Below are 23,352 nucleotides of genomic sequence, written 5' to 3' on the forward strand. Positions count from 1 at the left end.
GGAATATCACAAAACAGCTGAGGATTTTATGTAATAACACACGTGACGTGTCATTTATTTATTTTGGACAATCGACTTGTTTTCAAAACCCTCAAAACCACCATCACCTCGTTTAAAAGCAGTTGATTTTCTTAACGAGCAAGACTTAACGGATATTTAAGGCCAGGGATTTCGCTGATTTGCAGCTGAAGTAAGTCTTTTGATGTGTTAGGATACAACTTTTGTTAACCAGTATATGTTGTCAGATAACGCAGATAAAAGTAACCTAATCTCGCTTTTGTTGACATTTTTATTGTTTCAAATGTCTTTTTTATCTTTCTTTTGTTTCCAAGGTATTGAATGGAAACATGGAAGAAGACAAACTGGGAGGTGGAAGACAAATATACGACGTGATCGAAGACTCAGACGACGAGAACTCGAAATTTAAAACTGAAGATTTGAAAACGCACTTAACAGCTGTTCGCGGGAAAAGAGGAACTTTCGCGGAGCGAAGAGGAAACGCAACGACGGAGGCGACGGGAGACAAAAAGAACATCCTGCACAAACTAAAGGGAAAGTTTCGCCTTAAATCTACCGAGGATGACAGTTTTGAATGTTTCGAGCAAAGCGAAGGATTGTCTCCTTCTACCCATGCATGCTTTTTACCGGGACCGGTGGTTGGAGCTGAAACAGCAGCCAGGAGAAGTGCTTTAGGAGACTTGCACAAAAGCTCAAAGAGTTTTCCTTCACCTGGCAAGGCGAGTGCTACAGGGGTATTGAAGTCTCGCTCAAAAATGCTTGCTTTTGGAAAACTTGGTATATTAAAGAAAAGTAAAAATGGAGATATGTTAATGCCTGAGCATAATTATGAACACGTTGACAACAGCTGTCGACATTTGCCAAACAGCTGTTTGTCTGATCAACATGATGCTCCCTTTTCAGAGCTAATACAAAACAGCGCATTACCAAGCAAAGGTGAGAGTGATCCCCCACCAGTCCCCGATCGCCCTCAACCTAAACCTGGCAAACAACAGCAAAGATGCCGTGCAAAGTCTATAACGTTCCCACTTGATCACCACTCTTTCGCTGGGAAAGAAATAAATTTTGAAAAATGGAAAAAAGCTGATCCCTCTTATGATCATGGCAAATGTAAGTCAGCCACTTCTGCCCTAGAACAGAACAGTGATCAGTTACCATCACTGTCCAACAACTTGGAGAAACTGTCACATTACAGCTGGTACTGGGGTCCCATTAACCGCTTCCAGGCAGAAGAGCAACTTCGCGGGAAGCCTGATGGTTCCTTCCTTGTTCGTGACAGTTCCCATGAGTTCCATCTGTATAGTGTGAGCTTCAGATCGAAAGGGCAAACACTGCACACAAGGATAAAGTATGATAAAGGACGATTTGGCTTCTTGACTCCAACTGGCCTTCGCCCTGAGACAAATTCAGTTGTGGCACTTGTGAAGAAGTCAATGAAAATGTCTCAAAGGGGGCATATGGGCACTTCACAAGCAGGCATTACTTGGCCCACATTTCCCATTCAGTTCATATATCCTGTGACAAGGTTTGAAGACCTCCCCTCTCTCAAACATCTCTGCAGATTTGTCATTCGACAGAATTCCAGGTGCGATAAGCTGCATGAGCTGCCACTACCACCAAAACTCATAAGGTATTTAGATGTAGACAATCACTTCCTGCCAGAAGCTGAGCTACAGAAGAGGAAGTTCACAGAGGGATGAAGAGACAACTGACAGTTATAGAAGGATGAGAAATAAATTAAATGAGAAAATGTTGGTACCATAATGATTCAATTTAGTGCTCTCTTTCCAGTGAAGTCCTCCTTCCTAACAAGTGTCCCCTTTGCATGCACGTTAGTTACACAACCCCTTTCCAAAGTATGTCAACTGCATGAGCCCCCCCTCCCCCCAACCTTTACCAAGAAAGTGTTCCTATAGTATGGTGAAAGCTCCCTTTCCCTAATAAGCATCCTCTCTCTAATAGAGTTCTAAAGTGATGATATCACAAAAACTAAATTTTTGAAATTATGAGATTTGTTAGTATATTCGGAAAGAGCATAATGAAAAATTTTCATTGTGCTCTTTCCGAATATACTAACAAATCCCATTATTTCAAAAATTCAAATATTTGTGATGTCACACTTTAGAACTCCATAAGGACCCTCCCTTGAGCTACCAAAATGAAAATGAGCACTCCAGCCAGTAAATTGAATCATATGACAAGCAGAGTGAATTACAATATTTATTTATTAATTAATTTGCTTGCTTATTTATTTAATGTTTAATATTTAATATTAATCTGTGTATTTACTCATTTATTTATTTATTTATTTATTTATTTATTTATTTATTTATTTATTTATTTATTTATTGGAAAAGCATCCATTTCAGGCAGATATGTGAGAATTGCAAAATTCATTTATTTAGTTTATTAGTGTGTTACTTAACATTCAGAATGTTTACCTAGCTATCATAGAGTTGAAAATGTACATAAACAAGCATTTTCATGCTTGCTATATTATAGCAAGTAACTTTCAGTGGTTGTAGTTCAGGACCAAGGTAAATAATTGACCAAGGATGTAAACAATTATTAACAATCATCCTGCAAAATGTCACCTGATACTTGGCTAACAAGGCCATAGGCCAAGTTGGTTAAAAAGATCAGGGGAGGTTCCATGAGATTGAGCAGGATAATTATTTATTGTTTTATTATTCAACACGTGAATAACAAGGCACGCACAGTTTTATTGCAGAAAAGCTGGAGACAATCGTTACTTTGCCATTTTTCTCCCTGATACATGAAAGTATGTGTATTGCAGGATCATTGCCTGATTTCATACCGTGGGGGTCTGGGTACGAGTCTGTGTATTATGGGTTATGGGACTCAACACCCACATAGCCGGAAAGAGCACACCGCACTTTACAACATTTCCAAGTTTGGTGTTAATCAAGCTAATATTAGGAAAGATACAGCCATTCAAAAACTCCAAATTTTACTAAGAAATGTATGGAACGCCGGACGTGTGTCCGGCTTTCCATACATTTCTTAGTAAATTTTTAAGTTTTTGAATGGCTGTATCTTGCCTAATATTAGCTTGATTGACACCAAACTTGAGGATGTTGTAAAGTTCGATGTGCTCTTTCCGGCTATGTGGGTGTTGAGTCCCATAACCCATAATACACAGACTCGTACCCAGACCCCCACGGTAAGAAATCAGGCAATGATCTGTTGATTACAGACAACGAACATTGAGTGCACCATGGCCATATTTGGACAATATTACAGTGTGTTGAATATTAACATAAAATATGGGCAGAAGGTGCAAAAATAAACAGCTATCTGAAATCTTGACTTTTCTTGGTTATATTTCAGCTAAAAAAAAAACAGTGCCTGGTTTGACCCTTTCATGTAAACATGACCCATTTTTTTACAGGTCTGTGATCAACTAAATTTCATCTGTTGAAAATCTTAAGGGCGATTTGCACGGTACGACTTTGTCGCATGCGACAAGCTTACGACAGGCCTACAACACGAATTGTTTCGTGGAAATCAAACCTACAACTCGCTTGTGACTGTCGTGTACGTCCCAAATCCTATCATGACAATCATTGAGTGGTGAGAGTTGCATGCTATTTTTTGCATGATGAGACCAGCGCACTCTGGAAATCGCATGTGACAGTCGTAAGCAAGGTGTATACCTGTTTACCATTTCGCCTAAATTTTGCACCTTTTAGTCAATGAATTTAGTTTCATATTTGATCTACAATAGTCTAAAATAAAAAATCTGCATGTAGTAGAAAGAAAAGAAACAAATGTGTTTCATAAATATTTACGTCCTTAAAACAAATATGGATTAGTGTAGTTTTGAAAAAAGAATGATAAAGTTATTTGTAGAAAATGCATACGTATATTTATACAGATCTGACGTAGTATTTAAAGAAATAAATTTATTATAATAAAATATTTAATAGCAATATTTAAAATTTTAATACATGTTATTATGCTGTTTATTAAGATGTTTTTACAAAACGGTTTCAATTAATATTTATTCATAGGTCTATTTAAGCTCCCTTTGAGCACAATTATAGTATCAATATATTAAGAATAAATTGTGAGACTGTTATTAAAAAAGTAAAATTTTAAGTGAAAAATGATCTTGTGCATGCAAAAAATGTACATTTATTAGTACAAAGAATAGTTTGATCAAGTAATTAATTCCCATTTAAAAGATTCTGTGATGTGGTGAAACAATGAAAAAAATAAAATAAATAATATAATTAACAATGGCAATTACCAGTGGCATGTACACAGACTAGTCCTTTATCCACTTTTTCCTGGTCAAATAGACCTTATTCGTGCTATATGCTAATTGTCCATTAATTACAAGCTATGCGATATTCTCAGGAGAATCAATCCTTTGTCTATTTAGAAGTAAAGAATGCATGCCAAGACGTGAATAAGACCAATTCTAAAAGACTACTCCCTACAGTACCATCACATGATCTGTAATGGGGCAACAAAACAACAAAGCAAATAAGGTCTCTTGGAATTCAGAAATGTTGCAATTGGTTTTTATGGAGTGTGGAAACCTTCTAAGTAGGACCACGAACCAACAAGAAACTCAACCCTTGTATGGCGTCAACTCTGGAAATTGAACCTGGGTTGCACTAGTAGGAGGTGAGTATTCCCATCCCAGTGCCATCCGGGCTTATGAGTGCATGTACATCCATGACATGTGACATCATCCGGCTCAGCTTTGGTTCAACACCTCAGAGAAAACCTGTTTGGAGGTATTGTAGTTCGGTGGCCCAAAAGTGTCACAGCAATTTCAGCTTCGTTCACGGCAATTTCAAGTCCACCATGACAATATTTCAATTTCATCACGGCAATTTCAACTTCGCTCACAGCAATTTCAACTTCATTCACAGCAACTTCAATTTCATCAAGGCGATTTCAACTTCATTCACGGCAATTTCAATTTCGTCACGACAATTTCAATTTCTATCAAGGCAACTTTTTTCAACCTGTCTAAGAACCGGAAATGGTCGCCTTGATTTTAGAGGCCCATCAACATCTGGGTAATAACCCACAATGAAGTAGAAATTGCTGTGATAGAGCTGAAATTGACGTGAACAAAGTTGAAATTGCCGTGGTGAAATTGAAATTTAATTGCCGTGAATGAAGTTGAAATTGCCATGACACTTTTGGGCCACCATAGTATAGTAACCCTCAATGCTCTATGGAGTGGGAGGGGGGCATGGAACTTGATTGCAAAGTTCATGCCACGACAAACTTCAAATGTTTGGTGACAAAACATCACATCTGTACATGTATACCAATTTACTTCCTGGTGGAAATGTATTTTTGGGATGTGGCCATGCTTAGCTTGATGGGCCCAATGATATTCCTTTCTCTAAATCACTTAAGATTAAAAAAAACACATCCAAAAACAACATATGCCTCTCTAATCTCCCAATAATCAATCAGAAGGTTTTTATTTACAGTTAACATGTACTTTACATGTCAGAGAAGGAAACATTTCTTTCCTAAGTACAACTAAAAACTAACAAACACCGTCAGTGCCTCATTGTACAGAAAGGTCACTCTGATACATTGGGTTTATTTTACATAATCTGTCAAATATTTTTCACAATTTCCTTGAACAGGTTTTTAATGATGTCTCTTTTCTAATCATTTTAACATTAAATGTTAATCAGTATATTTCCATGATTGTTATCCCTCACTTGCCATAATTTCCTTATCTGTTTCTACTGTTCAATCCACTCATGTTTCGCACCTGAAATGCAGCAGCAAAACACGTTCAGAATCACAACTTGAACACTGTGTATTTCTGAAAAACTGACCAGTTAATGGTGCTTACTTAACACATTGTAAGTCCCAATATCAAAATTCTCATAACTGTTCTTCATATGAATTATTTCTTGTGATATTATTTAGAACTCATGAAGGCATTTTTTCGAGTTGTGGTAATAATTTCCTGTTGTCTCATGTTTGATTATGTTATACTATTGTATAAAGGAGATTTTAGATACTGGTCACCTGACCATGATTTGTGCTTTAAGGGTTCAAGTGTACATAGATATTACATACTTTATATTATATAATATAACAGTTTTATATGAACTTACTGTGGTAAAAGCTGCTGACAGTAACTCAGCAGCATCTGATCCAGCCTTCTCAAACTACAGGGAAAACAACAGCAACTTAAATGTACTAAGGCTTGAAACATAATTGAAGGATGCAAGGTGCCTTCTAAACACATTCTGGGGTATTTTTGTGCCATTTAGCAGATTGTAGATTTTAGCACCCCTGGTTGTTTGCAGCCAAAATGAAAACTGGGGATAACAATGCATTTAAGCAAAATAATTCTAAAAAAGCTTTAAAATGTATAACAATAATCATGGCATTTTTTAAATTATTTCTGGAAAATGCATACTAGTTACTACTAATTTTCTTTTTGGATAATTTCCAGATCTACTATTCCCATAAAGTCATAAACTGTGTAAAAATACTTTTCTACAAATTATGCACCATATCTCTCTGACTATCCCAAGATGTGCAAAACATGTGTAGCAAAAGGAGGGCCTGTCTTTATTTACATTTAACTACCACAACCACAAGGTGTGAATCACTATTAAAAGGATTTTTTAGCATCCATCCCCAGAAAGACTTATGAAAAATAAACAAAATGAGTAAATTAAATGTAGATGGTAAAATGGGAGGCAGGCAAACAGCTTCACAAGATAGATCCATCAAATGGTGCACAACCCACATCTTTCAGGATACTGCAGGTCTTTATAGACTGCTAAACAGTTCCTATTTTAACATGAATTCAGTTGTTGGGTAACACGCATGATAAACAGCTTGAAAAGAAATTGGAATGAGTGTAAACATTATGAGCCTGGGGGTTGGGAAGCTGTTTCTTCTTGCCTTGTTTATCCAGGCTCAAGCAAATCACCACTTTATGTCTTCATTTGTCAGGGTGTCATCAAGGGACAGGCATTGGCCACCTGAGTGTGAACAACTGGACCTATCCAAGTGCACTAACCTCTTGTCCGCCTGTTCAAAATCTTATAAACCCCTGCATTTGTGTGTCATACATTGATATCTTAAGAGACAAAAAAGAGACTGCTATGCAGTCTTTGCAGGTCTAGAACACAAGTTAACCCTTTAACCCCTAATATCAATAAACAAATTCTCCTATCTTGTCCCCATGCTTTTCTTATAAATTAAAGTACTGTGGAGAAGTTATCAATAAAAATATCAAGATAATTTGCCTGACTTCTCATGACCTCAGAGGTTAAATAAGCATTGAAATTACAAGGCCAAATTTGATGCTCATCACTGTAAAGACTATCATATGCATGTACATGTACATTACATCATTGTACACTTACTGTTGCTTTGGCGCTGATCAGCATACCAATATCGGACATTCTTCTGTCCAGAAAATCCCACGTTCCTTCAAAATCAGGAGATCTGTCACTAACCATGTAAAGCTCTGAAACACACACAAAAAATAAAATCAATAATATGTTAATTACAGTAAGTAAAGGATCAACTATATATAACACTTTAATAATTTACAAATAATTATGAATGATATAAAAGTTTTAGCTACCTGTGGCACCATAGAGCCCTGCTAGCACACCTCTTTTTGTGTACCAATTTATCTGCAAAATAAATCACAGTTGTTGGTAAACAAACTGTTCTGGCAAGAAAGGTATCTTTTCTATGACCATTTCTGATCAAGTTTGTTAAATTTTGGAATAAACTCCTGTTGAGGGAACTACAAACTTAATATGTAGCATAACTGCTCACCATGACTAAAACATTAACATTTTACAACCCAGGTATGAAATTTGGGCAGTTCTATGATCCATTTTTAGCAGAATTTCATGTTTTAGGTTCTTACATCTGTTGAAGTGTCACCAGCATGATACCATATCTCATCCACCATGTAAGCAACGTTTTTTGCTGCATCCGGGGCGTTTTGCGGCAGTAACATCAAACCCATGGCCTGAGAAGAAACAATTTTGTCATACAAACATTAACCATATACACAAGGCATATTCCAAAACTCACCAAAATGCAACAACAATACACATACTGTACCTGAGGCCACTGGTCGATGTATGGGATAAGCATTCTTAGTCGCACTTCCACAGCATCACGGATTATCACACGAGAGCTTTTACGCCTGAAGGAGACAATTTAACATTTTAGTATATTTAAGCATTTTAAAAACTCTCTAAGCAGCAAAGTACTGTGGAGTACGTGATTATGTTTACTAATACATCCTGAGAGATTAAAATATTTTATCAGTTCAGCCTATTTTCAGTGACTTTAAATGAGACTTTAATTTAAATAAAATAAAATAAAATAAATGGGAAATCCACAGAGTGGCTATTCGTCCACTGTTTCCAGGTCGAATTGAAATTTGGAAATGTTGGTTTTTGTGGAGGGAGGGAAACTGGAGTACACAAAGAAAAACCCTTGGAGCAGGGATGTGAACCAACAATAAACTCTTGAAACCCAGATGTGGCGTTAACTCCAGGAATCGAACCCAGGCCACATTGATGGGAGGCAAGTGCTTTCACCACTACGCCATCCATTATTATTGGACTTTTCTTATACCTTTGTCTTAATTATATCATAATCTTGCTGTTACTGTATGTGTCTTTCATGAGATCATACAGGTGCCATTCACACCTACATGTAGTCACTTGGGTACATCAGATTGCAAAACAGTCATATATTTGTGTTGCCCATCATAAGAATTTCGGCACTTTGTGCCTTTCAATGAGAAAAAATGACTGTTTTGCTGTCTAGTTGGGTATTTATTCTTATTTATTTTTCCTTAACTATGTCTTGTTTATTATCTTCAACTTTGAATAATTTATTTTGTTGTTTCTTTGATTCACCCAGTGTGATAGAAAGTTTCAAAACACAACAAAAAATAAGAAACAGGGCCCGGTTGTTCAAAGCCCGATTACGCTAATCCTGGATTAGCTTGAAATTTGATTTGAGTTTAATTGCTAACCAAATAAATAAACATTCCTTCCAAAAGATTTTTGTCCCTCAGTTCTGACTTAGACTTTTCTTTACCATTAACTTAAAATTAGCTTGAAAACATTTTTAATGAGCGAGATGAAAACCTCAGTTAACTTTTAATATTGTGGATTAGCATTAATCGGCTTTCAAACAATCAGGCCCAGGACTAAAGAAATGCCTAATGGAAAGTTGCATAGTATGGCTGGCCATGGATAGTTTGACCAATCAGGATTGATTTTTTTTTTCTCCCCAGGCTCTAGACAGTAATATTCACAACTTTGAGCTGACAGGTCTGGTTGGGCAAGCAAACAAAACAATAAGTGTCATAATCTTGCAAAGTGGGAGAGAGGTCATGAAAATGTTTCAACAAAAAAAAACACATCACATTGGCAACCTCTTGGGAACTTAACAATACTCTGGCCTGTTTTTGGTGATGTACATGTAAGCTGTGGTGCTACATGCAATTAAATATTATTATTTTGGTATTTTTTTTGTATTATTATTATTTTTTCGTTTTTTGTTTTTTGTTTTTTTTTTTTTCACTGAGTATGGCACCATTCTGATTTCATAGTGAGAAGAAACATGTCAACAGTCAAAAACTCACACTGGGCTTGCACCAGAGTCCTCCTTGGAGTCCTTTTCCACCCTGGACTCAGATAAAAGGTGATCAGCTAATCTAACATTGCAGTCCGCAGTAAAATGAAGCACCAAGTCACCAGCTCCACGAGGGAACAGCCCTTCAGCCATCGCAGAGAGACCAACAGCTTGTGCACCAGCCTCTATGGCTTCTGAGCTCCAACCTAACTCAGGGACATGTTCTAGAGCAGCGTTGAGTATATTTTCTCTTACATGGGCATCTTGATCTTCTTCACCAAAAAATGCATTTTCATCACCAAAGTGCCTGTGTTCGTCACTCTCAGAAGAAGAGGATTCATTCTCAGAGGAGGATGCTTCAGTGCCAGGTTCATCAGTACTAAGAATCAAATACAATGTATTATTAAATAAAAACAATTATTGGTGAGTCAACAGTAGATTAAATTGGAATTGAAAAAAAGCAATTTCTGGAAAACGACTGTAAAAAATCAACCACTGAAATGAAAGTCTTGGTTCAAAGGACATATCTGCACGGCTTACGATTGGTGGATTATCGGTAATAATAATTATTATTATTATTATGTTCCAGTGTGTTTGTTTCTGCTTTCAAGCAGTAAAGTACTTTAGGAGATTTAACACTAACATCTCTTAAAAATTGTGGGAGAATCAGAGGAAAAAAGTGTGGGCTATACACATACAAGAAGGAGGTGAGGGTGGGGGAGAGAGTGTTATATAAAGTAGAATTAATTGATTTTATAAATTGAACAAACTACTGTAGCCCTGGGTTTGAAAGCGGAATAAGATTGGGTTTTGAACTTTTAAGGTTAAAATAATGTTATTGAAAAGAGAAATAATGGATGTTAGAACTGTTAGTGACCCAGTATTTCTTCTCAAAACCAAACCTAGCTCAGTAACTCTTATTCAGTATATGACTGGCTTACTTTAATGGCCAATAGCCCAGGGAGTGAGTGGGAGGGGGGGGGGAAGCATAAGACATTTTTTGATGCTAATAAAATGACAACCACAACAAAAGCATAAACCTCTGTAAAACCTGTAAACTAATCAAATTATGTAAAAATAAATGTGACAAGTGGAAATGTGTGTCTGTATGACTGTATTTTTCAAAGAAAGAGCCAAGCTGTACCTTTTCTATCAGTTGTCTACAGTACAGTACATATTCACATAATCTAAAATTTGGCTTGCAAAAATATTAATGACATAATTTCACACATGTATATAAACATCAACTCTCATCGCTGCTCATTTTGGGGGCAGTCCCACTAAATGTCCGGGACTCCTTAAGTTGAGAGGGAGTACAGTCCCTACAAGTCCAAATGTAATAACACTATCTTACCTTTTGTCATGCTTGTTATCATCTGAAAAGCATGGAGATGACTGTTGTATCCACCTGCTAGACACACCTGCATGTAAATAAAACAATCCTGTAAGGTAATCAAAATTCACAGTTTCCATGGTTTTTAAGAAATAGGTACTCGCCAAGGTTGCTATTTGAGATAACCTGCATGCAGATGTCTCCTGACCTTTGCATGTTCAACTTTAGAATTGTAAGGGATTTGTTTAGTACTCAAAATTTGAAGCAAACTCCTCAGATGAAACTTACAAATTTGCATGTGGTCTTTGATGACTGAAACAACAGTATTTGGGTTTAAAAACCTATAACGAGTGCACATTTTCTTTGAAATGCCTCACCATTGCTACTCCAAGACTGAAATTCAACCTTTACACGTATTGTTGACATGTTTTTCTTTTCTTTTAGTTTGCATTAGATTGTGCTTGGAAATTGATAAAGCTCAAATTACCAGTGCATGTATGGGCTTAAAATACTGGGGAGCCACCTTAATTATAATATTTAAACATGACACTGATGACAACATCTGTGTGCTTGCATAAGCTTTTTTTTTCTACGACTAACACTTGTCGCTCTATGCAATATTATCCCAATGTAAATTATTGCTTACGACAAACACATTTAATGATTTTCCAGCGTAAATTAAGCTTATGTCAATGATACTGGTGAGCTATAAAGCCTAAATATGCATAAGGCTTATGTAAGCTTCCTCGCTCTAAAATCAGTTTGCAAATGATTTTTCTGCGAGAAAGAAGAGCATTTTATATAAATTTTAAGGTTCTAACACTTACCAAATATTCCTCGTCGAACAAATCCAAGCTGCTTTTGGAAAACCGTCCGAATGCACAAGGCCGCCATCTTTGTTTTCCCCTTCTAACTGATTCGTCAGATCGGGGACTGGGAACCTGCCGCAGACGGCTATCCGTGGTCGATCGATTCACCGCGAATCGTCATTGCGAACCACTTCTAACTTGTAACGTGCGAAGTTGAATTTATAGTATCTGCCTAAAACCATAGTAAGAATTACTAATGAGAAAACTCGAGAGAGGATGAGCCCTCATCCTCTCTTGGAAAACTACAACTGAATAACAAAAGAACGCGTGACACGAGCAGTTGTTTTATCTGTAAGTTGTTACCCTAACTTTAATTTACACCAATTGAAGTATTTCCATGATGCACCCTGTTACTACAGCTGAGTTGATTTGCAGGTAGGTATATAAACACCTTGTAACTGTCTATTTTTAATAAAGTGTTGTTGTTGTTGTTGTTGTTGGTTGAAGGCCATCAGACCGGTAAATAGTCCTTGTGGGGAGGGGGCCAGAGGATGGCTCGGTGAGAGAGGGGGGGGGGGGGGGGCTATGTATACCTTGCGTTTCTCACAATCATACTACTGAAGATGTTTTATCCTGTTAGGGATGACCATTGAGATCACTTTCAGAACTATTGCATTGATATTGTGATAGTTAAAATACCATTGCGAAATTATTGCAATACCCAGGAGATACCCGGTTTTAATAAGATAACATTTCCAAATCCAATTAATAATGAAAATAAGCGAAAAAAAAATCCAACGTTTCGAAGTCATTGTGACTTCATTTTCAAGGTTTAACTAACAGCATAAATTACTTCACAACTGTCATTTCTATAACTCTGAAGAAAGAAGTCACGATACCCGGTTGTGACACTTTTAATTAATGCGATAGTATCTGGCAATTTTTTGTTTCCCCTCATAAGACCCTAGAGCAAGTCACTATATAAAAAAAATATTTTAGTTAGCAGCAAAGTTTCATTAACCTTTTGCTAGTTCCTGGTTTAACAGCAATGGACAACACTGATGAGCACGGAAAGGATTTTTGTTTTTAATCAAGGAAAACGCACTACAGTACAGTAGATTGTTTGATAATTAATTGAAACTATCGATGATCGATAAAACTATTGGGATACAATACAGTAGCAAATCGATAATTCGATGAGTTGTTACACTCCAACTGCGGGCAGTATATCTGTAGAACCCCGCTTTTATAAACACCCTCCTCACAAAGACACTTCGTTTTTGCAGACAGTTATATGAATATTTTTAAGTTCTTTTCCTGGTGTGTAAATGTAAGGACATTCCTTGAGTATAAATGTTACCCCGCTGATCGTCCGTGATAGTCTACATCTACATCTAAAAGGTCCATCTAAATTGCCAGGGTAATTGGCAAAGGTTGCTCATCTGGCCAATAGTGCAGGTGCTTGTGCAAAGTATAATTGATTATTCAGTTAAACAGTTTTGGGTCTTCAAATACAGTGTGATGCACGGTGATCTTACATGTGAAAATAAAGAAAAGAAAAACTATCAATCAAACGTTAGAAAGTTGAGCCCAATGGGCTTACTTAAAATCTCGAGCTCGCTCTGTCTCTGATTGTCTGATGCTGCTTAGTAAATACTTAATCCAGTCGTTTACAGTTTTGGGAAAATGCTATTCGCTTGTAATAGGCTTGCCCTCTTGTAATCCGGCGAACCTTCTGGGTTTCTTTTTTTTTTAACTGGTACTGATAGAATCTAGATATATTTTCTATCCCTTTTAGTAATGTCCCAACTCTCTCGTAATTGTTAATTTTACTTTGGCCGGTATGAACGCTACTAATAAAGTAGAAACTGAACAGTTACTGCTACATAAGAAAATTAAACTTGAGAGCGGAGAGCCAAGATAACTATTCCCTTTTTTTTTTTTTTTTTTGTTTTTCTTTGACATGAAGCTCAAGTCAGCGTTGTCGGAAAATCAGGGTGTCAGATCAACTGGTGGGGATCAACTAGTTCCACTTTCTAAAAGACTAGGTTTCTGAGTGTTCATTATGTTCAGTGTTAAAGATGAAGCAGACTTAAGTCTTTTCATGTCCGCCGGTAAATCACACCGGTTTCAAAATATCTCCTCGCTTAGGTCATCAGTTTTTGACACAACAACCACCAGCCCAGTCCGGTGTGTGGGGTCACGGTATTGGCTTGGATGCTCGAACTACCAGCTATTAACAACCTGGCAATATCCTATTAACACTCCATTTCACTATTCTCAGCTTTAAAAACAAAGACAGTACTCCCTAACCTGTTCGGATTTGCAAGACGCACTTAACGTTTTTCCCAACACGAGCGAGGACAAAATGCGTTTCTTTGAAACAGCGTTAATTGTTTCAATAGTCGTTACGGTTTCCCTGGCTTCACATGAAAAAGAACACGACGGCCATCGAAGATCTTACACTATTAACCCCGGAAAGGTAGGCCATGAGGGCAAATCTAAATATTATTTGTGTCGTTGACGTTCCACTGTACCCTGACTATAGTTGTAATCAGTGACTATCGCATTTCTGTGATCTCTATGTCATTTTTTATTCTGTCTAAACCGGTTTTCAAAACTCACTGATTAGCTGTGATGACCTTTTTCTCTGAAATGTCCGCTAAGCCGGCTACGAGCGAAGCGAAGCTGGTTTCAAGTATCTTTTTGCCTCTAAACAATAAACTTGAAATCATCGATATCGGCTGGTACTTGAAGTTTCATCAGTGGGTAGAAACAAGATGAAATTGATATTTACATTCAAGTTTCATCATACAACGAAAGCTGCTTTTCGTTGTTTTTCAGACCATACTGTGCATTTTACGTATACTATGCCTTGTTTCAGTTGTTAAATTTACCTGACGGAATGTATTTTGCGCGTATCAACTACTCAGAGATTTTTCACACGGTCATGTCGAATCACCATCCGCTAAGCCGAGCGCTACCGCCAGAAAAAAAATACTTTAACTAAGAGAAACAAATTTCCTCCTTTAAATAGAGATCATTTCTATAATACTAGCATTTGGAGAACATGACCGCAGCGATACTCCAAAAAAAGTTCTCTTAGTATATGTAAACGACGACCCAACATTTTAATTCATTGCGATGCTTAAAGGTTGCGATTTGGAAGTGATGTATTTCAGTTGCGATTATTTTACTTTCGCGCATTGCAAAGATTTCTCTGAAGTAAAAGAGATGTCAGCTATGGATTTAAAAAATAACATTAAAAAAAGAAGACTGGAAGAACATGAACAAGAGATATAAACAGGCAATTTGTTGACTGAACGGTATTCTCATTATGTTATTGTTTATTACAAAAAGACTGAACCGATGTTTTATACGGACTAAATTTTCTTTTATAACAAACACAGGGGGAAGGCGCCTAAGAACCGTAGCAGATTGAAAACTTTCCTTTTCGCTTCTTGCTAAACCAACAAAATAGACTAAATTTCGCGATTTAGCCAATCACGAAAACTTTTCACGGCGATAAATTTAGGTAAAATTAATTGCGCGATTTCGTTGAACAACCAGTCAGAGACAGTACTGCACGAAGCATGCTGTTCAGTATCATGTTTTTTCTCGCTTGGCAACGGTTGCAAGGATATAACAAAAGTTTCGAATTTTGATCAGAGGTCGATAACGTTAATGCGTTTTCCGATCGATCAAAAATGATATTGCTTAAACCAACCCCAAATCATTTTTATTCCCGTTCAGATTTTGTTTTGTCCCTCTGCTCGTGCCGGACCCCCGGGCCCTCCCGGGCCCCCGGGGCTTCCCGGAAGAGACGGAAGAGATGGGCGAGATTGTCCCCCATGTAACTGCGGCGGATCAGCTCCAACCGCTCCCCTGCCCCCTTTAGAGCCCCCGTGCGCCGGATCTCAGCCCCCTGTGCAAGGACCACCAACAGGAGGGTAAGTACAATCATGAATAAAATCAAATTCAGGCAGTTCAGGCAGTTTTGGTGTTGTCAATCATAAGTCAAACAAGTAATAATTAAAGATTAGGGAGTGCGTTCGATGATCTCGATTCTAGGCTCTCTCTCACTCCTTTGCCAAGTTGGTGATGATGTCATCCGCTCGTGCAAAATCTGCGGAGGATGCCAGATACGCGTCCCATTCATTCATTCATTCATTCATTCATTCATTCATTCATTCATTCATTCATTCATTCATTCATTCATTCATTCATTCATTCATTCATTCACGGCAATCAACGTTCTCCGATACAATCTCAACTCCAAAATGTATTAGGAGTGTCTTCTTTCTACTTCGAACGCAATCATCCATCTTACAGATTTGTCCACTGAGCCGGTATTCTTCTCCAGAGATGTTGCTTTTTGTTGTTTTTTTTTTGTTGTTGTTGTTGTTTTTTGAGTAGAAAATGAAATTCGAAGTCTCGTTCATGTCAAACTGGGTTTGCCACAAAATGAATATATGTACTCATGATCATTTCCTTATGAAGCAAACTCATGTGTTTGTAACCCAGCCGTGTCCATTTGTATTGTGACCTTGGACAAATCTGCTGGCGTAAAGCTTAATTTTTTCCCCGGCCACCCTGGACGCTAAATGGGTACCGTCTTATTAGCCTGGTAACCAGTGCAGTGCGATGAAGCAACACACCCTATCCAAGGAAGTGGTGTTATATTCCGGTCACTACGCACTACAAAAATCCGGATACAAACGTTCCACTAACCACCGACTTGATCCCGTATTTTTTATACTTTCTCGAACCGGACAAACAGCAAAATGTATTATAACTCCCATCCAAATGTTCTTGTATAACTTTTGTGTGAACAGTGAGGTTCCATTTATGATTGGATTTTCTGCTGTCATTGCAGAGAGGTCCCACATGTGCATATATCGGGACAACAACGTGATCTCCTTGGAAACCAAGCAGAACAGAGCGGAAGCGGAGACGGAGAATAAATTTTCGTACATTATTAGTTTTTAAAATCGGACTGTGACAATCTTAGGGCCACCTCAAAAATATAATCTGAAAACTACTAGTTACGTTACATTAATGATAAGCAGAACACGCTTTTTTTGTTTGCTGTTTGTCCGGTGAGAGGAAAGGGTATTCTGTGTGCCCATCAGCTCTTTTTAGCCGGTCTTGATTCCATTTTCTAATATATAAGCTGCTATGTTAATACGTAGCATAATTAAAGACTCTACCTCTTTCGGACAAACAATAAACAGCCAACTTAAAAAGGAACTGAATCAGTATAGATAGATTGATTTTGCATATCAGCATCTCAGCATCTCAAACAATGGTCATATCAAACAGGCAAACTGATTGAAATACTTTTTTTATATACGGATATGACAATCATCATCGCACGAGGCTAAGACAAGCTTTAATTTGGACTAAAATGTGTGGCACAGCCTTTAAGGCAACATGAACATGCAGGACGAATATGGCAACATGTATCAGCGTCATTTCACTAACAGATCATGTGTACCTGATCAAGTTTTTTTATATGTAGAGTATTCAATAAACCTTGACAATTCTGAAATCAAATAAAGTTCTCTTTTCTTTTCATCCTAATCGCCCCACAAAAACAGTAATTTTAAGTACAGAAACTTAATTAATTTTTTATTAGTAATAAGGAGGAATCTGCAGTCATTTTATTGTATGCTTCATACCATAATATAAAGGTTTCCACTACTCCATTTCTCAAAAATAATCTCCTACCAGAGGATTCAAACTCCCTTCTAGGCGGTTTTCTTAATTCGCGGGGTTTCGCTGGAAGAGGGATTTGGTGAAATTTGTGTTTGCATCCCAGTCCACCAGAAAAAAATAAAGATAAATCACTTTATTTAAATGTCAATGTATTTAGCGCAGAGCACTAATTGGGGACACTTTCCAGTTCGAATTGGAATTTAGAAGTGCTGGGTTTTTTTTAGGAGAGGGGAAAACCGGAGAAAACCTTTCGGAGCAAAGACGAGAACCAACAACAAACTCAATCCACATATGACGTCGAGTCCGGGAATCGAACCCGGGCCACATTGGTGGGAGACGAGTGCTTTCACCACTGCGCTATTCCTGGCTCCCCATCCCTGCTCCCAGACTAACCTCTATCCCATGAAACACAGAGAAATATAGTCAAAGCATCCAGAATGACTCAAAGTGAGGACGTTAAACTAGTAGCATAGAGTATCTAAACGCACGTTCGCCAAAGCCTTTCGCTTTGATTCATACTTGATTGTTCAATTCAGTGGGAGTGATCAACTTTCGGCCAATAGCGGTGGAGGCAAAAGCAATTTTCAGTGTGAAAATCAAGGTTATATGTTCTGGTAAACATAAATTATAAAACGTTTCCCCATGTGTCACAAACATTGCGTTTTTATTCAGACCAGTTGAAGGCCTCGGTTCTGTGCACAATCCTGCAAAATCTTGCGATGCTATTTTGACTACAGTCCCAGGCGCACAGAGCGGCGTATTTTGGCTCCAGGCTGCTCGCGGCAGACCATACCAGGTGAGTACAACAGTAAGGGAATTCATAATCTAGTACATTACATCTTTTCGTTGTTTTTGATAGAACAACTGACAACAGTAGTAATGCGTTTGCTATAGTTCTGTTTCTCCTAAATTCTTGTACATAATCATCCAGTCAACTAATCGTTCGACGACTAGTTGACTGCAACTAGTTACAGTTTTGCTTTTCGCCGGCCGAAATAAGAATTACGGCATTGTATGTCTTTGCAAGGACTTGACTAAAATCAATGTAGCTCAGCAGACAACAAGACCAACATAGAACTAATAAGCTGCTTTTGAGCTGCTTTGAATCTCAGCATGAAATTAAGCTTGGCCAAGTGCAAAGCTACTTTGCATATGAATGAATTCATTCATATGCAAACTAGCTTTGCACTTAGCCTCGCTTTCGTAATGAGGTTGAAAGCAACTCGAGCTTCGTAAGTCTACATCTAAGTAATGCCATAACACAAACAGGGACAGCGGAGCTGTCAAGAACTGGTCAAATTATACAATTTGACGCATGCTGTCAGCTTTAATTCCTGTGAAAAGTCTTACCGAAGGTCGTATGTCGGCAGATTGAGAGATTGCAGTCGAGCTTGTTCGCATGTTAGGTGCCAACATGCGTCTAATTATGACACTTTTTATTTGGCCAAGCCCTAATCGTTGACTCGATTTGATCACCAAGTACTTAACTTTTGGGATGGTTATTTCAACCCGCAACGAAACCACGCACACTCGACAAACTAGTCTCAGGGAGGCCTAGTACACCATACTTACAAAAACTCACGTGATATCTTTGATTCATTGATACAGACGCACTGTGAAATAATCACATCAACATGCCAGCAAGAGGCAGGAGGTTGGACCCTAGTTGCGCGCGTCCAAGGTATGTCGGGAGATTTCTCGCCCACTAGTCCCCTCTGGGCGAATGAGGATGTAGTAAGTCCATGGGATGCCGCTGATCTCACACAAATTACATCTATGAAAAATCCCGGATGGTTCTCTGTGCCGAATCAGGTGGTGCGGGTGTGTTACAGTGGTCCTCATAGCGACTGCGCGACCTTCACGCACAGTCGCGGTCTGACGCTGACTCAGCTCTTTGGATCTCAGTTTGCGGTAGAAGTTCAAGAAGAGTACACTTTTGAGAGTTTGATGAAGAAGCTTGGGAAACATCTGGACCTCGGACATTTGAAAACCGTACGTATATCATATTTCAGCAATTTTGCTTCCATGTAAATATCTGACACTGCACGAAAAATTGGATTTGCTTTTTTTTTTTTATTCGTATCGCAAAGATGAGGTCAAATATAATAACATTTTTGACAACACATTTGATGTGCATCAAAAATACGTCAAATATGTGACGCCTTTGCAAATACCTTTGACTCGAATCAAAAGTGAGTTCAAATATATTAACAACTTTGACCCTACCTTTGACGCGCGTCAAATTGAAATCAAATAGGCGATGTCAAATGTAGTACAACTTTGACTCCGCCAATGACGCGCATCAAAGGTAGATCAAATATGTGATATCTTTACAAATATCTTTTATTCGAATCAAATTTGACTCCACCTTTGACGAGCGTGAATCAAATGCGGCCTTTGTCACCTGTGATTCGAATCAAAGGTGGCCTTTGACATTCTTTGCCGGACCACACATTTGATGTTGCGCAAAGGCGTTTTTTCGTGCAGTGTGAAATGTTCGCACTCAATTGTCTTCAGTTAATTCATTTCCGAGTGTCCTCCTGGTAAGCTGATATGGTTTTCTGCTAATCATTGGCAAAGAACCTTGAGAGAGACTCTCTCAACCTCCTTCAACGCCTTGCGCATGGCACCAGTCTATGTATGGTGTTTTAATCGATCAGGACGATTGGTATTATCGGGAACAGAAGGTAGGACAACAGAGAGCAATTTAAAAAGACTTACGTTTAACATACCAGGATCAAGGGGCAAAAAAGTTAAAGAATCTGAGCCCCTGACAGGATTTGAATCATTCATTCATTCGGCCACGAATTTGCGTCGCGAATACTTCATTTTACTAGGTTCAAACAGGGCATACGTCACATTTACTACTAGGGTCGTCCTAGCAGTCTATATGGCCCAAGTTCTGTATGAGCTTAGTAAATAAACTCCCTCGCCACTTGGCTCTCAATGGCTCAGTGGTTAGAGCCAAACACCTTTCTTTCTTCATGACCGAGCGTAGAATTAACCTTTGTTTTTTTCTTTATCTTGCTTAGCAATTCTTATGTAGGCTGAAAATTCCACCGACAATATCCGCCATGATGGTTTAACATAGTCGGTAAATATTACGGACAGACTTTAACAAAGACTTGTACAGCCCAGGCTTTAAGCAAGCCATTTTCGTTTCTGTCTTCACAGGAATGGTGCGGTCTTAATCTTGGAAACCTTTGCAACTTAATAGCGGATCCCAACAAGAACCCTGGAACCCATATTTGTCGCATAGGCTGTATCGGCGACACCAGTCTCCCCCGGTCACCCAATGGATGTAACCCGGATGACTATGCCCTGGGGATTGGCGTGTCAAGCTGTAACTCTCCAGGAGGTTGCCAAGGTCACGTGTCCACCACAAGCAGTTTGCATTATAGTATGTATTCGCACTTTGGTGACTATCAACAAACTGCATTTATCTACGTGAAGTGAAGACATTTTCTGATCTGTTTATACCGAGTCAATGATCGGAGAATTTGGACAAAAAGCCGGAATTTGGACAAGAAACAATGTGGCACTCGCAAACTTGAGCTGCTCTCGGGGCTATTCCACTTCCCCTGTGGCTTAACATACTTCCATTTTGCTCCAGTTTGGAAAGAAAACTATCTTGTGATGATTTACAGTTGTCTTAGAAATGTTTTGTAATGAGGGTTCTGACTGAGACGTACTTCCAAAATGAGTGAAGCGATTTTCTCATGCCAATTTTATGCTAAAACAAAAGTAACCACTGTAATCACAGCAAACGAAAACAGAGCAATTTCAATCGGATGTAAAATAAGTCGTAAGACGAAAAGTAATTAAGTAAGTAGTGAAGTGAGCGAGCGAGTGAGTGAGTGAGTGAGTGGGTGGGTGGGTGGGTGGGTGGGTGAGTGAATGAGTGGGTGGGTGGGTGAGTGAGTGAGTGAGTGGGCGAGCGAGCGAGCTAGCGAGCGAGTATAAGTGAGTCAGTAAGTTTTGCGTCTAACTGGTTGAGCCAGTGGCACATCATTTTCCTCTTCATGTTTCTTCTTTTTCTGCATTTTAACCAGTCACAGAGCGTAGTAAAGCACACGCTAAAATACGTCCGTCAATCTGACGAATCAATGTTAATTTTGCTTGGTATGAGAACATTGCAAGCTATGATTATTTTTGAACCAGTAACAGAGCTCGATCAACACAAATTAAACCCTAAGCAAAGTGATCAGCGGAAAAACGCCAATTAATACCAGCCGTAAGTTGAAGCAGAACACAGTAGCTTTCTGAGGCAAGTGCTAAAAAAACGAGTCACGTTATTTAAATATGCTAGTCTTATCAACATTTCTATGGTAGTATGGCGGAGGGGGTAGTTTAGCCTGAGTTAGCCTTCCTAACAGCTGCAGGCGCTGCAGTAATTACAGATAAACAGTAACCTTTATCGTTCTGTTATCCAACTCCACTTACTGGTGTTCGAATAACTCGCGAAACGACTACAAATATGCTGGCCGCAGTATTCGATACCGAGCTAGACTGCAAAACAGTCGGTTTTTTTCTCTTAATTTTTGGTTTTTCCCCCTCTAAATCAATCGAAAGGCGCGAAACTGACACCGAAAGCGTGGATCGTGCGCAAAGAGTGCTATGGTGGAGGGAAAAGCGAAGCGATCACTGGTCCCCTTATAATTACTAAAGCAGGCTATGAGTGGCCCTCAAGGATGGAGTTCAGTTTTTAAACTGAATTGTCTGAAAGCAGAGGTTTTTTGATGAGGACAAAACTTTTTCTTTTTCAATGGCCTCGGATCCTGTGTGTATTTATAACAAACTTGGCGCGTGTAGCTGTGTGGCTGAAGATCTAAGTACTGCAGTCTCATTTTTCGAGTTTAATAGAGTGTTCTTGTTGAATCACAATTCACAAGTTGCAACAAATAGAGTACGGACACTGGTGATGTGTACTTTTTGCAAATTAAAAAAAAAACTAGTTTATGTTCTTCATTAGATATATCATGCTTAACTGTTAATAGCTTAACGAAATATACATATTTTAAACAAAAAATCTTTCAAGATCTCTCACTGGATACATTGGGAAAAAAATGATAATCACAGACTAAGCATGTAATCTTCCACGAGTTATGAACAAACAATAAGTAACTTCATATTGTTCTTTGTAATAAAAAAGCATTTGTTCTATAGCAAAGTTCTGAAAGTTCTTTGTTGTACGAGTATACTATTTTGTTGTTTTCGTTTAATGTGTAGCATTTGACAGCTATAAAGAGAATGGAAAATTTATGTTCTCTTGCTGTAGAATAATTTAGTCTGCAGTGGACTTTTTGAGTTCCTGAGCCCGGCCTTCGTAGCTTCAAGAACTTATGGCAATGTAACTTTGTTACTTTCATTTGTTATTTTCATTTTTATATTTCCTTAAATTTGTTTCTCTGATTATTTTTGTAAGGTAAGTTACTCCTACCTATTGTCATGCGTTTTACACATGAGCCTCTTGCTCGGATATAGAGGGCAACCTCATCCCGCGCAATGACTCACATTGACAAATTGATTGATTGATTGGCTTGGTGGATACCACGGTATATACTGCACGTCTAAAGGCCCGTTTAAACGGTTTCAACATTAGCCCAAAATTAGTTCAATAAAAGTTGAACGGACGTTGGGCAAGTGTTGGATGAACGGAGTTTTCAAACGGTCTCAACGCCATTCAACATTTTCAAGAACAAAGAAAATGTTGAAACGATGTTGAATGAAAGTTTGAACCAATTTAAATTTGATTCAACGCACTTTCAACAAGCTTTCAACTTTTTTGACGCTTTCAACAGTGTTGAACGACCTGTTCAAACGCCC

General features: G+C 38.3%; 3 protein-coding genes across 4 annotated transcripts; 2 read left to right on the plus strand and 1 right to left on the minus strand.

Annotated features, from left to right (window-relative positions):
- Positions 1 to 68: 68 nt before the first annotated feature.
- On the plus strand, positions 69 to 1,864 carry LOC146480256 (uncharacterized). Its single transcript, XM_085109402.1, has 2 exons — positions 69 to 190; positions 333 to 1,864. Exon 2 carries the CDS (start codon positions 348 to 350, stop codon positions 1,716 to 1,718), a length of 1,371 nt encoding a protein of 456 aa, XP_084965528.1. The 5' UTR covers positions 69 to 190; positions 333 to 347; the 3' UTR covers positions 1,719 to 1,864.
- Positions 1,865 to 5,452: 3,588 nt separating this feature from the next.
- On the minus strand, positions 5,453 to 11,944 carry LOC146480257 (ubiquinone biosynthesis protein COQ9-B, mitochondrial-like). Its single transcript, XM_085109403.1, has 9 exons — positions 11,827 to 11,944; positions 11,021 to 11,087; positions 9,677 to 10,045; positions 8,134 to 8,218; positions 7,934 to 8,038; positions 7,640 to 7,691; positions 7,416 to 7,519; positions 6,147 to 6,200; positions 5,453 to 5,794 (listed from the first exon to the last, which is right to left on the minus strand). The coding sequence occupies exons 1-9, from the start codon at positions 11,891 to 11,893 to the stop codon at positions 5,756 to 5,758; spliced, it is 942 nt and encodes a 313-aa protein (XP_084965529.1). The 5' UTR covers positions 11,894 to 11,944; the 3' UTR covers positions 5,453 to 5,755.
- Positions 11,945 to 14,047: 2,103 nt separating this feature from the next.
- On the plus strand, positions 14,048 to 22,706 carry LOC146480258 (uncharacterized). Of its 2 annotated transcripts, XR_014864657.1 has the most exons (6): positions 14,048 to 14,290; positions 15,562 to 15,758; positions 18,199 to 18,322; positions 19,135 to 19,518; positions 20,701 to 21,358; positions 21,473 to 22,705. XR_014864657.1 is itself a non-coding variant. In XM_085109289.1 (5 exons), the coding sequence occupies exons 1-5, from the start codon at positions 14,177 to 14,179 to the stop codon at positions 20,980 to 20,982; spliced, it is 1,101 nt and encodes a 366-aa protein (XP_084965415.1). In that variant the 5' UTR covers positions 14,048 to 14,176; the 3' UTR covers positions 20,983 to 22,706. The 2 variants fall into 2 exon arrangements, 1 of the variants encoding a protein (XP_084965415.1); XM_085109289.1 differs by having other exon boundaries at positions 20,701 to 22,706.
- The last annotated feature ends 646 nt before the right edge of the window (positions 22,707 to 23,352 follow it).

The sequence above is a fragment of the Pavona decussata genome, unplaced genomic scaffold, assembly GCF_977016875.1.
Source record: "Pavona decussata unplaced genomic scaffold, jaPavDecu1.1 SCAFFOLD_53, whole genome shotgun sequence".
NCBI lineage: Eukaryota > Metazoa > Cnidaria > Anthozoa > Scleractinia > Agariciidae > Pavona > Pavona decussata.

Bases quoted from the DNA above. Each gene is read 5' to 3' on its own strand.
- LOC146480256 (XM_085109402.1), top strand. From the start codon at position 348: ATGGAAGAAGACAAACTGGGAGGTGGAAGACAAATATACGACGTGATC.
- LOC146480257 (XM_085109403.1), bottom strand. From the start codon at position 11,893: ATGGCGGCCTTGTGCATTCGGACGGTTTTCCAAAAGCAGCTTGGATTT. The intron at 8,039-8,133 runs GTACAGTATGTG...GTTTCTTCTCAG, and splicing joins ACATCGACCAGTGGCCTCAG to GCCATGGGTTTGATGTTACT. The intron at 5,795-6,146 runs GTAAGTTCATAT...GCTGCATTTCAG, and splicing joins TGTCAGCAGCTTTTACCACA to GTGCGAAACATGAGTGGATT.
- LOC146480258 (XM_085109289.1), top strand. From the start codon at position 14,177: ATGCGTTTCTTTGAAACAGCGTTAATTGTTTCAATAGTCGTTACGGTT. The intron at 18,323-19,134 runs GTGAGTACAACA...TCATTGATACAG, and splicing joins CTCGCGGCAGACCATACCAG to ACGCACTGTGAAATAATCAC. The intron at 19,519-20,700 runs GTACGTATATCA...CTGTCTTCACAG, and splicing joins ACCTCGGACATTTGAAAACC to GAATGGTGCGGTCTTAATCT.